We start from the raw sequence: 14,707 nt of genomic DNA on the forward strand, positions 1-14,707 counted from the left end.
ATGGTGGAAGCAGAGGCACGCTGACAGGCTTTGACTGATAAAGTGTTTCAGAGATCTAGAAAGGACATCAACAGCACTGCTGCAAACCTTCCTCTGACTTGAGATAATTTCTTCTCCAAAGAGCCTTTTCAAGATGGGATTTTTATTCTTTCAGTTACTGGAGCATTAATTAGCCATTAGCTATTTATTCAAGTAGATACACAAATGCAGTAGAGGAAGTTTAACAAACTTTTTCAGCACATTTCCATCAGTTCCCAATAGCAGCTTCATACAGTGTTTTATCAGCCACTGTCTGGTGGAGACTTATCCTGGAACAGCAGGCCAATCTTTGACACAAAACTGATCACTTGGAGCAGTGATCAGCTTCTCCATTCATCAGGATAATAGAGAAATGTCATGCAAAAATTCTATTTTTTCAGAAACCATAGGAAAATTTATTTATAGGGGCACATGATGTATAGTTATTTATGTCAAGGGAAGGAACCATAAGAACACAACCTTTGGCTGTTACAGGCAACGATGTCATTGCTGCTTAGGCTACAAGAGTCCAGCAACCCTACTCCATACACTTCTGCATATGATCAAGCATGTCCTAGGGTCTGGAGCAAACTTAAGACCTATTGTAAAAGATAAAGGGTGACAAAGAAACTGTCCCCACAGGAAAGTGCAAGAGAGTTCTGTAGCAGAAGCACAGGAAAATGCTTGAGGCTCCAGAGATGTACACAATTAGCTACTGATCACTACAGAAATTTAACCTTGGGAAGAAGGGAGGATTATTTTTAGGGCATAATCAACATAAAGAAGAGCATGTATGCAGCATATGCAAAATATCTGGTGGACGGTGAAAAGACAAAAGTGATAACAAGAAGGTACAATGCCAGTAATGGCCTCTGCAAGTAAAAGAACAAAGGCAAAATTGAGAGAAGAATTGCTCTGGGACTGTTCCCTGGCTGTGGATGCTGGAACTCATCAGTGCTGCTACCTCAGCACCAGGACGTTCTCACTTCCCTTTGGCGTGGAAAGATTGCTGCTTTTGGATTTGCTGTTCACTTTTAGCAAATGCAAACTCAACAATTATACACCAAGTTGCTATCTTAGAATTGGGTTCAATAAATTTAAAGAACAGTGAGTGAGTGCTGTTGTGACTGCGTATGTGTGTGTGTGCAGGCCTGCGTGTGTCTTTCAATCCAACCTTCTATAAAACAGTGTGGTTGATACTGGGTCATAGAGTCATTGTGCTATCAGATGTAGCCCTTAGGAATCACATTCCACCCTGAAAATCCATATTGTCTCAGAGTTATGTGGGATTTCTGTGGCACATACATTCTGCGTGAGGACTTCGTTCAAGGCTGTGCTTCCCTTAGCGTTCTCACACAGTTTCCCTGTTTCCTCTGAGAATGGTAAAATTCCTTCCCTGGACAAAACGATGGGGTTTTCTTAGCTAAGCCTCATATTTCAGCCCCAAAAGTGGTAAATATTTCATATATGCAAAGGAATTGCTGCATTAGCTTATTCCATCAAATTATCTGGAATCCGTGTATAGCTTCAAATAGAAAAATGCACTGCATGAAACCTGTATTGAATTGAGGAGCAATTGCACATATACTTTTAAAAAATGAATATCTCTCAGCCTTCAGAAATGTTCTTGCGTTTCTTCTGTAGGAAATGTGCTAGATATACATGTGTCATTAGTCTAGAAGAGATGAGACAATTAATTTATTGCCAAATAGAAAGATGGGCAGAACTGTAGGAGATGAAGTGCAGACACAAGACTGAGGGGACAGGGGCCTTCAGAGTGTGAGGTACAACAACTTCTGCTTTTGATCTACTGAGTGTCTGCAACCATCATTCCCATATCCACTGCTTCGGGCTCTGAGCTCTTCTTCCCAGGCACTCAGGAAAGAGTGAGTTTTTGTGTGGTGACCCTACAAACCAAATTATTGATCTTGGTAATTTCTTTATGAAACACATCTTAAGTTTAAGGATTTATATTTGGAGACACTGTAATTTCTGGCTTAGTGCTGAACTCCTTTGCATCCCAGCAGTGAGCAGGTGAGTTGTCCATGGTTGGAGCAAGAGGTGAGAAAGCAAATCAAAGGATTGCTCCTGTGCCTGAGCCATGCTACAGCTAGGATTTTGTGAACATTTCTGTTAGAATTTTCTCTGCTTCTGATACCCCTCTGCATGAATATGTGTGCTGTTCCCTGTGCCTTGAAGAATTTTAGTATTCTTTGTCTTCACTTGTTATATGCTCAGACAAATATACTGTCATGGCAGGAAGAAGGAAACAAAAGGAAATGACTCACCCAGATAACAGAAATTAAATATATTTTTCTATTATATTCTATATCTACTAACAAAATAACCATAAATGGTGCAGTGGTGCCAAAGTAGACATTCTCTGAGATGCTTTTAGAGGTGTTTAGAAATGTGGCTCTGACAGATGAGGAAATGAAAGAAAGTCAAACACATTTTTCTCCCAGGTCCATCCAATTTACAGTTGATGGGAATTTTGTAGAAGGTCAGTTTGTGAAGAATATGCATATGCAAAAGGAGTTTCTGCTCTGTGAAAATATAGACATGATTGCTTTTTGAAAAACAAAAAAAAAATTGGGAAAAATATTTTAGTGGAAAAATTTAAACATGGTTGTTTTGAGTTTGGGTTGTGTTTTTCTCCTTTTTAGATAGAGAAGGAGACTTGTATCACTGAGGGTTTTTTCCTGCACTGTGAATCAGAAACAGGCAAGACAAGCTTGAAGGGAACAGTTCAGGCTTCACAGAAAGCTGAAACAGTTTCACAAGTTCATCTGGGCTGCAGTTTAACAAGTACAGTACAGCAGTCATCTTGGGACAGGTTTGTCTGGAGCCATGCTACATGGAAGTGACAGAGGATTCAGACCATGACCCATGTCCAGATTGCACCAGAGGCTGGGCTGAGTGTCAGTGTCATGCTAATGCAGCTATACTGGTCTGGTACTACTTCCTGTTTAATCAGTGTTAGCCTGGGAATATCTTTACACTGTACTCTATTGGGTGGAGAAAATGTGTCTTCCAGTGATGTAGTGATATTTACTTTATTTTAGGAGAAAAGATACTTTTCTACAGATTATGCTTTCACTTCTACCTTTGTAGGATGATTATTACCTGCCAGTAATGATAGAGGTTTTGTAAAAATAACATAACATTTAGTTATCTATGGGATTAGACATCTGGATTTGTGACTTTCTGTAGTTTTCTTCATCACCTTTTGGAAAGACCAATTTTCTCGAACTCATTGTAAGTCCAGAACACACCTGGATTAATCAAAAGTGTAAAATGGAATCTCCTTCTCATGTTCTCATCCTCATCCTCATTAACACTTTTGTGGTCATGTTCTGAGTACAGCCTCTGCCTTTGTCAGCCCCTAAAATACATCTCAGCATTCAAGTGAGAAAATCTGCATGAAGAATAAGAATATAATCCCATGGTTGCCCCCTATCATAAACCCCAGTAGGACTGGAAAAGGGAGTGTGCATATTTGGGGGATGAAAATATTGTATGAGACTTCCTGCTCCTTTGAGGACTTGGAATGTGCACACCCTTGGTATTTGAGATTCACATCACATTTTCCATCAAAACAAAAGATAAAATAATAACAATAACTATTATAAAACAAACAGTAGGCAAACACAGAAGTCTGTGATCTAGAGAAATTAGGTTACCAAACCTTCTGTCTCTCAAATATGTGATCTGAAAGAAAATCGTTGCTCAGTTTGTCAGTCATGTGTTTCTCCATAAACACAGGGTGTCTAATCTCATCCTCATTTACACATTCTCATGGATGCTGTGATATCTAGAGATTTATGGATGCCTAAAGGCTACATTATTAATATGAGATAAGCTGACTATAATTTACATACAAGGCACAGACTATTTAATTTTATGTTCAGTATTTCATGGTTCTGCTGAAGTGGTGGGTTGTTTAAATATTCAAGTAGAGGAAACTGAGATGGAGAGCTGTTTGCAATTTTAGGAATGTCAAAGCATCTTCACCTAAATATGCCACTATAACAAGTTTGGGGCCATTGCTGGCCTGTGGTATCTGCAGGCTTTCCAGGAATGACACCCAGCTGGGTAAAAGCTGAAGGCAACATACTTTCAGAGAGTTCCTGAGGAATATGAAGAAAAGCTGTTGCTGCTCTGTGTCCTGTTAATGCTACATTTCTCATCTTTCTGTCCATGGGAGCTCAGTGCCCAGGTCAGGTAGAGAGTGGTGACAGCGGGCAGTGGTGACACTGGTGGCAGTGGTGGCAGTGCTGGCAGTGGTGGCTGCAGGCAAAAGTACCTTGCTTCTGAGTTAGATGGGGAGCAATGGCCCAGCACACCTTGGCCTCAGCTGCTGGAGCTTATCTCAAGGGGTAAAAACACAATTCAACCTCTGCCCTGCTCACTCAGGCTAATTACTGTGAATTAGTGCCAAATGAAAGCATGAAAAAGCAGCATTTTATGATGGTTGCTGGCTAGACAGCATACACCACTGACCTGCAGGTCACTGACCTGCTATCACGACAAGAGAAATTTTAATGAAAATTTTATTTGGAAGTTGTGCCCTAGAGATGATGATGCCTGTGTCCTGCTGCCAGTCCAGATATCCAGTTTACATGGGGCAGTGTGTGACACACAACACATCTAGAGTGCAGATCAGTTGTTTGCCATCATGATACCTCAAAACTAAACTAGGGGATGAAAAGGTTCTATAGTATTTTAATTTCAGCCAGTTTACATCTAGAAAGCCCTAAGCAAATTGATCTGATTGAACAGCTGTTTTTCTTTCCATCAGAAGGTTAAACTAGAGATCTCCCAAGTACCCTTCCAACCTCATTTATTCTTTAAGTTTATGGTTCTATATATTATGAATCTATAGTATATGTAGTTAAATATATATAAAAATGGATATATATATATATAAATTACATAAATATGTTAATATATACACATATGAAAAGCTTCAGTAAGGACTAAGCAGAGATTAGCTTATTTACCCTTGGAGCGGTAAATTTGCCCAACAGAAAGGAACTGCATATCCCCTTGAGGTCTGTGAAGAGACAGCTGGAGTAAGAAGAAAGTAGATGGGGCCACCAGGAATACCAGGCCATCAAAATCTCACTAGAGCTCTCTGTGTGTATACACAAATGTAACTCTAATACAGAGAGAAATATGGGAAAATACTGTGCAAGTTCAACTCTCCCTCTGCTTTGAAACAGCAAATCTCAAGTGTGCTTTCAGAGACTGTCCCTTAGTTGCTTGCAAAGTTTTAAATTCTATGACACATTTGTGGTCCCAGGAAAAGGTAGTAATTTTTCCTATAAATCCTAGACATCTTTTTCATGTGTATTTTTAATTAGTATCTTGGGGAATTCACTCTACATTTTCCTTGGCTTTATTAGCTACAAATCCATCATGAATTACACTTTTACAACTTTTATGATTAACAGGGTGTTAGATGCCTTCTGCACATGTAAGTTTTGCCTTCATCTGAAAGCTGTGTTCTGTTTTCATTTACAAATGAGCATCACAAGGAAGACCAGGAGGACCTCGCTGCTGACTGAGTGCTGAAGGCAAGGGGCATCTGACCTGATGAGAAGGAGCTCTTTGGGTGCGATGGCAGAGTAGCAGGGCCTTCTGCTGCAGAGCCTGGGCTTTGAGCTCTGTCTTTAGCCTGCACATCTACTGACAGATACTCCCTGCTGTAAACTCCTTTGAAGTTTCTGCATCTGTAATCTGCCTGTGACAGCAAATGCAGAATTTTTGGTCTGTGCTCCATGCAGCCTGGCCAGACATTGAGTTTAGAAGTGGACTTTTGACAGGAAATATTTATGGCTAAATCCCAGAGCAGGCACCATGCAGTGCTGCTGTGCTCAGAAGTGAGGTGACATCTGCTTGTTGGAGACCATGACTTTTAAGCTCTTTCTTACTTGGATGGCACAGTTATGATGGAAATGGTCTGTGAAATTACGTTCCCACAACAGAAGTCATCAATGTTCAAGAATAAATGAGAAGCTGAATTTGTATTTCTGCTTCATATTATTTGAGTGTTGACAGGGGCACAGTGAGAAGGAAGAAAAGAAAGGAAATAAATCACACAGAAACGTAGGACCAGGGAGAAATAAAAGTTTTGTCACAAAGTCCAATGGGTGAAAGGGAACAAATCAGACCTGACTTAAAACCCTTTTCTCATTTGGAGTAGTCATTTGGGTTAGCTACCGGAGAGGATTTTGCCCAATATAAGCTAAGATTGATGACACAGGCTTGGCTGGAGAAGAGATGGACTTCTGGACATAATGCAGAAAGGGACATGACTCTTGCAGTTTTGGACAAAGAAAGGGGTAGGAAAAGACACATAAATATAAGACATATAAATATATGTGTTGCCTAAAATTTTTATTGACTTGTTTTCCAAGGTTACTACGCTACCTAAATTCCTCCAGCCATTAGCTGTGGAGAATCAGGAAGCTGCACAAGACAGGTGGACACGCATACATCCCAAAATCCAACCTCTCTCTGCCCATACACTCCCACACTAGATTCACAGCAGAGTTAGTCCTGTGATACCATCAGCCCTGCTAACTGCAGAGGGAAAAGCTGGAAGCCAACCCCACACCCTTGGGTGACAAGGCTGTCATCCTGCACAGTCAGCTCAGTAACCCTGGCTCTGATGGAGCTAATGCTGGCCCTCCTCACTGCCCTTCCTCACCTGCAGTCCAATGCCCTGGAAGAGCAGCTGTACCAGGTAGCAACATGTGGGGCACAGCTGTGCAGTAGCCTGACACTTACTTGTCCCAAATTATGGACACACCTTTCTCACTGGCTGTGCTAACGCTCACTATCCTGGCATATGACAAACTCTGTGAGGCTTGCAGTAGAGCTGTGAGCAGTGATAACACTGCTTTTTTCTGTCCTCCTCGTGGCTTAAATGAGCTAAAATAGTTAGCAAAGCTGGTTGCTGCACTGTCCTCTGCACCCTTGTGAGGGAGAAAGGCTTCTGGATATGTGCAGCTCTGACTTATATTGGGGTTCACCCCTGGATTTGTGCCCTCCAGAGTCCCCTCTGTATTCTGCCCTTCACCAAGCAATGGCTGGGTGTGGTGAGAAGTCGAGTTTGTGCTCTTTCCCATGAAGCCCTTTACTTTTGTTCAGCACTTCTTTGTTGTTCTGGTAATACAAGTTAACAGCCTCTTGAACCAGCATCTCTTTATCAGCAGAAAAGCATCGTGATTCAGAACATCAAGTGCTGCACTTGTGCCCTCAGGAGGGAACGCAGAGAATGGGAAGATCAAGAAGATGAGCCAGCCTATATCTCTTTGAAAGGCCAAACAAGCACTGAGATAGAGTGAGTGCATTTATCTAGGGGCTTTGCATTCTTGCATCCTGCTGCTGGAAGCTGGAATCAGGTACAGGTGTTTCTTTTTTTCCTTACTGAAAAGATTCAGGATATCACGACATTTGTCATATATGTCTTACTGACTTGCAAGAAAACTATGTGCTTGGTGTATCTCACAGACAATAAGGAATGAAACCTCATGCTGTCTTAATGCCACACTTCAGTTCTGTGGAGTTATTCCAATTTAATGAAAAAGGAGAAATAAGTAGGACCCCAGAGATATTAATGGAATAGCTGTCACACAGTACGTCAACATCAGTGGCAGCATGAGGGTGCACAAATCCTGGCCAGTCCTCTGCTCCAACCCTGTTAGCTGGTCCTTGAGTATTTCCCTGCAAATCACATTATTGCTGAGCCTGAGAGCCTCACTCCAGGCTTTCAGCTAAATGGCAAGTGAAAATAAATCTTAGTTGCTCTATGCTCCATCTGTAGTCAGTAGCAAGAGGTGTAGGGGCAAACCATACCTCACATGGGCTGGAGCACACTGTCAGTGCTGATCCCCTCCATTAACTGCAATCAAAGACTAACCAAAATTAATTTGAGTGTAAAGGGTAAATGTCTAAAATTGCACAGTCCCACACCAGTCATATAAATGCACCTAATCATTTCCTCAGACTGGTGTGTTTGAAATACACCATCAGATGCTCCTGGAAAATGGGAGAATACTTTCACGGCTGTTTCCCAGATTTCTTTCATGGAAACCTGCAGGTTTATGCATGCAGGGTTCATCTATGTGTACCTCTGCCTTTCAGCAGAGGAGGTACTGCTTAAATAGTTGTTTGTGTGTCTACAAATCTGCTTATGACTGTTCTGTTTCTTGCCTGCTTCCTTGTGGTGGGTGTAAATCTCTACCCAGGCTAAAGAGAGAAAAACCTGGCTTGGTTGCAGTGTACCTGATGGACTGGTAGCTTCCAGGCCATCCTCTCTCTGCATTGGGAAAACATTCTCAGATTTGGAGGTGGAAATATGAGAATATCATTGATCAAATGTCCCATGCAGCAAGGTCCTCATTTTCCATTAGCAACACACCCAAAGACTTTCTTGAGCCAGGAAAGAGGAAAGGATAATTCTTGGTCCCCTAGAAATCAATGACAAGACTTATATGTATGAAAATTTCACATATGTATGAAAATTTCACACCTTTCTGAAAGGAAGAAAGCATGAGAGATTTGCTGATTAACTTGCCAGATAAAAATCATACGCCTTCTTAAAAAATAACTTACATTAAAACAGGAATTTGCATTATAATTGAAGAACTGATAACAAAGAAATGAGATGAGCAAATTATGTTGTAATCTGGTAAAAATATATAAGGAACAAAGGCATTGGAAAAGAACTTGACAGGTTTCTTAATGTTTTAAATTGGAAATGAAAGCTCTTCAGAGTTTCAAAGATTTCCATGTTGACTTTAAAACTAATTTTGTTCAAAAAAAGAGCCTTCTGTTTTCAAAACTGCAAAATTACAAGCTTCATTCTTTTTTTTTCCATCTTTAACAGCTTCAACTTCCAAATCATAAAAGTATAAAAGATATTTCAGTCAAAATGAAAATTATGCTTTCTGGCTGTAGCTAAATAAATATTTTCCTGGAGTTTTGGTTGAAGAAAGTTGGGGCTATTTGGACTGTACCTAGATGTTGAGTGAGAATATGCTTGGGTGCTTAAAAAATGTCTGAATGTTAGAAAAATGATTAAGAATCCTCTACTGGAACCAAGATTGCTTGGTGCTAAACCTGGACTCTGTTAACCGTGTATGCATTTAAGCCCATAAAAATATGTGTGGTGTCAGAAAAAGTTTCAAAATAATTTAAGATATTAAAGTGCCTGCACATTGTGGTTGGTTATTACTGTCCTGAAGTGTCTCCCTGGCAAGGACAGAAGCACGCTGCACACCTCTGCCTTCCCTTGTGATCAGTATGCCAGGAACCAGCTTCCATGAAGTGCTATTCTCCTAAAACCAATTGATTTCAACAATTTGGAGACATTCAAGTATCTATGAGGATAGATGTAGGCAAGTGAGAAAATAGTTTTGATGTTTTAAGTGCTGTGAGGAGGGGAAGGAAAAAGGATAATTCTTAATTTCCAGAGGTCTAAAACCAAAAAGGTTGTTTCATTCTGACTTGTGCTGTTCATGAAATTAATAAACAAATCAAATGCAGTGACAGCTTGACATATGCCGTGTGTACATTGTCTAGGTATCTGTATACATCACGGTATGTGATTGTCTTCATTGATGCAGCATTTTTTAGGAGACCAATGACATGATGCACATAAGCATCATGTTGCTCAGGCAAGACATGTGGCTTCAGCTGCACTGCATGCAGTACCCAGATGAGGGTTTGAAGCATCTCACTTTCCAGCTGCTCTCACATTATTTTTCCTTTGTGATTGAATCTATATTACCAGAGCATGTCCAAGATCCTGCATCCTGCTGAACCCTTTCCTGAGAGATAAAATGCAGCAAGTGACCAGTCTCATCTGTCCCTTCTTGATTTCCTCGGTAAAGAAATCCGGGCACGTGGGCTGCAGGAATTCCTGATGTGCTCTAAACTTGTCTGCTACTCAGGTATCAGGATCCTGGGAGAGCAGGCTTCCTAAGGAGCTCTGCAGCATATGCTGGGAGGCACATCAGCAAGTACCCAAGAAACTGGAGGCTACACTAGCCATACCCCACTGGGAGTAGGAAAAACACAAGGGATGTGGTTAGTAGTATCTAGAGATGGTCTGAAGCAAATGCTAAGATCTCTAAAGGAGGGAAAAGTTCAAGCTCCAATATGACAGTTTCACATAGTTTCCAGTGCTGTTAGCATTGTACAATTACCGAGGATCTCCTGGGACTGAATATGCTGAATCCTACACATATTTATCCCTCAATTCCTCTTGGAATTCTCACACAAAGCACACCATGATGTTTCCTTACTATCAACTCATTCAGCCGAGAATATCAGTTTAATAATACATAGAAATGCAAGTTCAACCTAGATGCTTCAGAAGAAAGTTAGAAATGTAATAGCAAAAAGACAGGATGCTCTACACTTTACTTGTTTCCTCTGTAGATCTATTTAGCCTTGCTATGGTGTAATATTAATCACAAAACTAAGATCAGCCACATGTGATGGCAAAACCACAGAGATATCATGTGATGTGTGGCGAGTCCCCATGAAATTTGCTCATATAATTCCCAGATTGTCCACCCCTCTCTCCACTTCTCCTGCACATATTTAATGCAGTTCTTTTATAATTTGTCATTAAACCTGTAGTTCCGTAACATCGGAAATGCAAGGACATTGGTCATTGGCCGTGGTCCAGTTATTATGTAAATTCATAGCAAAATGAGGAAGAAAAGGCCAAGTCTTGGCATTGGAATAGCAGGCGGTTGCCTAGTGCAGCAGGTGGTGAAATGACCATCAGCTTCCAGACATGCGAGACTGCCTGTGAATTAAATGGATGTTGGTGTGTGGAATTTTTAGAAGATAGAGGCTAACATTGCCAAGACCAGCTGTTGCCACCTTCACCTCTTCCTTCTGCTGGAAGCAGGAGGAACATGGAGCTGTTTTTTTGGGGTTCTCCCCAAGCTCCCTGTCCTTCTTTCTGACTTCTTGTGACAGGGGTGGCCTTGTCTGGGTACCACCACCCTGGTCTGAACTGTGATAATAGTTCTATCAGGAACTCAGCTAGCTGTTACTGTGACTAATGAGCATTTCATTAATTGCAGTGATACTTTTTGTGTACCAAAAGAGAAGTTATTACCTGTAAAGTTTACTTTCAGGAGATAATCTTTGTACAGCTTCCTGCCATCCAGATGCTTCATGGCATCACAGAGTTTGGTGGTATTTGGACAGAGAGTCCTCTGCATTTTATGCAAGGCATGGGCCATTGCATACACAGCATTCACAACAAACATGATCTTGGATTCTTGCTCATAGTTGGAACTGTTGATGGTGAAGTGTTTTTCACAAGCCTTTTTATGTGGTTTTCGGTTCTGCAGATTGCACTGGAATTTTTGCTCCCAAAAGTCCTTGAACCAGGGGTTGCGCCTGTTATTGTAAGGACTGAGACTTTGGAAGTACTTGTCAAACTCCTTAACTGGATGGGAAGCAAGCTCCAAGGTTATCGCCCCAGAAGCGATGCGCTCATTGCCCTTGACGATACTCTCCTGTGCTCCCCATCCGTCGCTGGCAATCCAGGTGAAGGAAACGTTGAAACGATTGGCAGCTGCAATGAGCTCCCGAGAGTCATCTGCTCTCATGAAGAGCACCACCACCCTGGCACTGGGTTTCTGAAGCAGTTCCCTGATCACGCCATCATAGGACTTCCTGATGTTGGACCGTCCCACCTTCTCGGAGGTGGCGATGCAGATGTTGCGCAGTCGAGCTTCCTGCTCAAAGGCTTCGATCCCTGTCTCCCCATAGTCGCCCTCCGAAGCAACTGTGGAGACGTAAGTCCAGTTGAAGTACCGCAGGATCTCAGCCATGGCTTTCGCCTGGTAGAAGTCCGGAGGCACAGTCCGTGCGAAATAGTCGTAGCGGGATTTGTCGCTCAGCTTGGCGCTGGTGGAGGCGTAGCTTATCTGGGGGATCTGGAAGAGTCTGAGCAAATTTGCCACCTGGAGAGAAAGTGAGAAAATACAGGTTGTTAAAGAGTGGTGTTTATAAAATTGGACAGAAATATCCAGGGAAAGGCATTAACAGTGTTTTTTAATAAGATGTGTTCTGACAGTCACAGATTGAGGGTGTTGATAGAGGATGTTGATAAACTCCAGTGAGAGCAGTGCACTGTGCATAAGCACAAAAGCTGTTCTGCTGCCCAGTTAATTCCCTTGGTTCTACTGGAACTGTAAAGGACATTTATTTTTGTGAAATTGAGTCTGTTTAAATCAACAGAGAATTAGACACAAATGGACAATACACTTCAGTCTCAGTCTGTGTTCCTTGCTAAGGTCTGCGGATTTGTATGCCTTTGCTGTTTATAGTGTGATTCATATTCTCCAAGATTCATTGTATTTGATAACTAAATACACTAATAAGACATAAATTTCCCATTAGTGTAAACATTACAGATGTGACAGCCGTTCAGAGAACTTTCTGATCCCACTTATTCAAGCTCTCCTAGCTTTTACTCATCTAAACTCTTTTTTTCTGAGATGTTCTGACTGCAGACCTCCTGAGATGGTATATTTGTTGCATGTTAGTACTCTTCAAGTACTGCACAATGTCATGCTGACTTACTGTTTTTCATAAATAATAAAAACTTTTATTAATCTCTATTTGCCCTTCTTGTGTGCTTTTTTTTTCTTTTTTTTTTTTTTCATACATTGCTATTTCCAATGCTTATTCCCAAATCTACTCTGTTGCTCTCATAGAAGTGTAGCTCCTGATCATATCTGGAAAGAAATCAAGAACGGCTATGGCATTTTTTTTCCTTTGATAGCTTCTTAAATGACAAAGGGAAGATTTTGGAGTTCTGCCCTTGGTCACTGGAAATTGTGTCCAGTAAATTAAATATAAGCTGAGAGTACAGCCTGACAAAACCATTTGAAAAGCAGCAGTGTACTTGAGATTCCTAAGAGAAAATTATTAAAAATTGTCCAGTCATTTTCTCCAGATATTTCTCTGACCACAGACTATGTCTGTGAGAATTCAAAGGCAAAGGACTGTTTTGAAAAACATGTTGTGGAAAACGCAAATTTTGAGGACTCAGACGTCAGTAGCAAATTAGACAGTCTGGTAAAAAACCCTCAAAAAACCAGAAGAATTTTATTGCTTTTCAGCAATAAAAGCAACCGTATCACTTGGGATTTTATAGAATTAGATTCTGTTTTTTCTGTAACACAGACACTGGACTAGTATCCTGCTGTGGCTCAGTCTCACCCTGTAAACTGGTGTAATCTTATCTGGGCCAGACTCTGATGCCAACCATACATGTACAGTGACTTTTACAATCCCTGGGACACACAGAATTGAGGACTTCAGGAGGTCCTTGTCCTTCTGGAACACCAGGGAAGAGCAGGTGGGGTGTCCTGGCATCTCAGCTGTGTTTGTGGTAGCTGAAGTCCTTTACAAAACAAACCGCTAAGAGTGGTTCTCTACACTTCTAGGAAGGGAGCTTTATGTAATGCTCTGTGGTTTTACCAGTGGGTATAGGATGGGAAGTGCTGTGGCTGAACAAGTTACCATCCCTCAGAAAGCTGCCAATGTGTCCTTAACCTCCCTGCTAGGTAGTAACACACATTAAAATGTCTTATACTGGAAGTGTGGGATTTAATTTCCATCGTGGTGATGTAAATGAACAACTTTAAAGCAACAGGATGGGCAGAGAGGCTTGTTTTGTCACCAAGGTACAATGGGTGCTTTGAGAATTGTTGAGTCTCTGTGGCTTTTTATCTTTGACTACATGCTGACACATTCACATGATTTGGTTCACATGTCCTCTCTCAACAAGAGCATTCTGATTTGGTAATAAGAATGTCCTCTGTGTAGCTATTATGGAACATTTCTTGCAGAACTGTGTGGGCTGGAATTGCTATTCTTGTCACAGTTTATTCTAGCAGAAATTATTTTATTTTAGCTAAACCATAATGAGGATATGCACACATATCATTCTGCATTTTTGCCCTCAAAGTGGCTAAAGAAGTCCATTTTCCAGCTCAAGCAATGCTGTTCGGTGTGTAGACAAGCCTTCAGCCCACAGAAAGATGCTCCTAACAAATATAGCAGCTTCTTTATTGTTTGTTTGTGTGGTTATTTTTGTTGTTGTTGTTTTGTTTTTCTTTTAGTCTAAGCTGCAAAAGTATCCATATACAGGGAAACAGAACTACGCTCCTGGTTTACACAGGGACCCCCAGCCTTGGAGGTCACTATAATTCTAGGGTCCCTGCAAACTGCTGCAATTCTGATTCCTGTGCTCTGGGGAGAAGTTTTTGTGTGTTTATAGCTGTTTGCTGTAATGCTCTTCATTGCAAAGTTGTCCAGATGGTAGTTTTTCATAGACTAAAAATTATAAAATATAAGAAAGTCTGATTAATTATAGAGGATAGTGACCCAATCATCCCTGAGAACTATGATTGCTCATGGAGTTCAGTGAAGTTGTATCTGTTATTAATTCTGATCAGGACACTCTTCTTGAAATTCTCAACATTCTGGAATGTTGTAGTTTCTTGATTTTAGGGACTAATTTGCCAAAAGAGCTCAAGCCTCAGGAGCTTAGCTGATGTAATTGGCTTCAGAACAGTCCCTTTTTCCAGACATTTCCATGCTGATCTGAATATCTGATTCTGAAAATGAGATCCTG

At 41.1% G+C, this 14,707-nt stretch overlaps 1 protein-coding gene across 5 annotated transcripts in view; it reads right to left on the bottom strand.

Annotated features, from left to right (window-relative positions):
* Positions 1–14,707, bottom strand: part of GRM3 (glutamate metabotropic receptor 3) — a 104,597-nt gene that overhangs the window by 22,525 nt on the left and 67,365 nt on the right. For all 5 annotated transcript variants that reach the window (XM_032688598.1, XM_032688600.1, XM_032688596.1 and 2 more), the window contains one exon: positions 11,168–12,023. In XM_032688598.1, coding sequence (XP_032544489.1) covers positions 11,168–12,023 — 856 coding nt within the window. The remainder of the gene's footprint in view (positions 1–11,167; positions 12,024–14,707) is intronic.

The sequence above is a fragment of the Chiroxiphia lanceolata genome, chromosome 5 (genome assembly GCF_009829145.1).
Source record: "Chiroxiphia lanceolata isolate bChiLan1 chromosome 5, bChiLan1.pri, whole genome shotgun sequence".
NCBI classification, from domain to species: domain Eukaryota; kingdom Metazoa; phylum Chordata; class Aves; order Passeriformes; family Pipridae; genus Chiroxiphia; species Chiroxiphia lanceolata.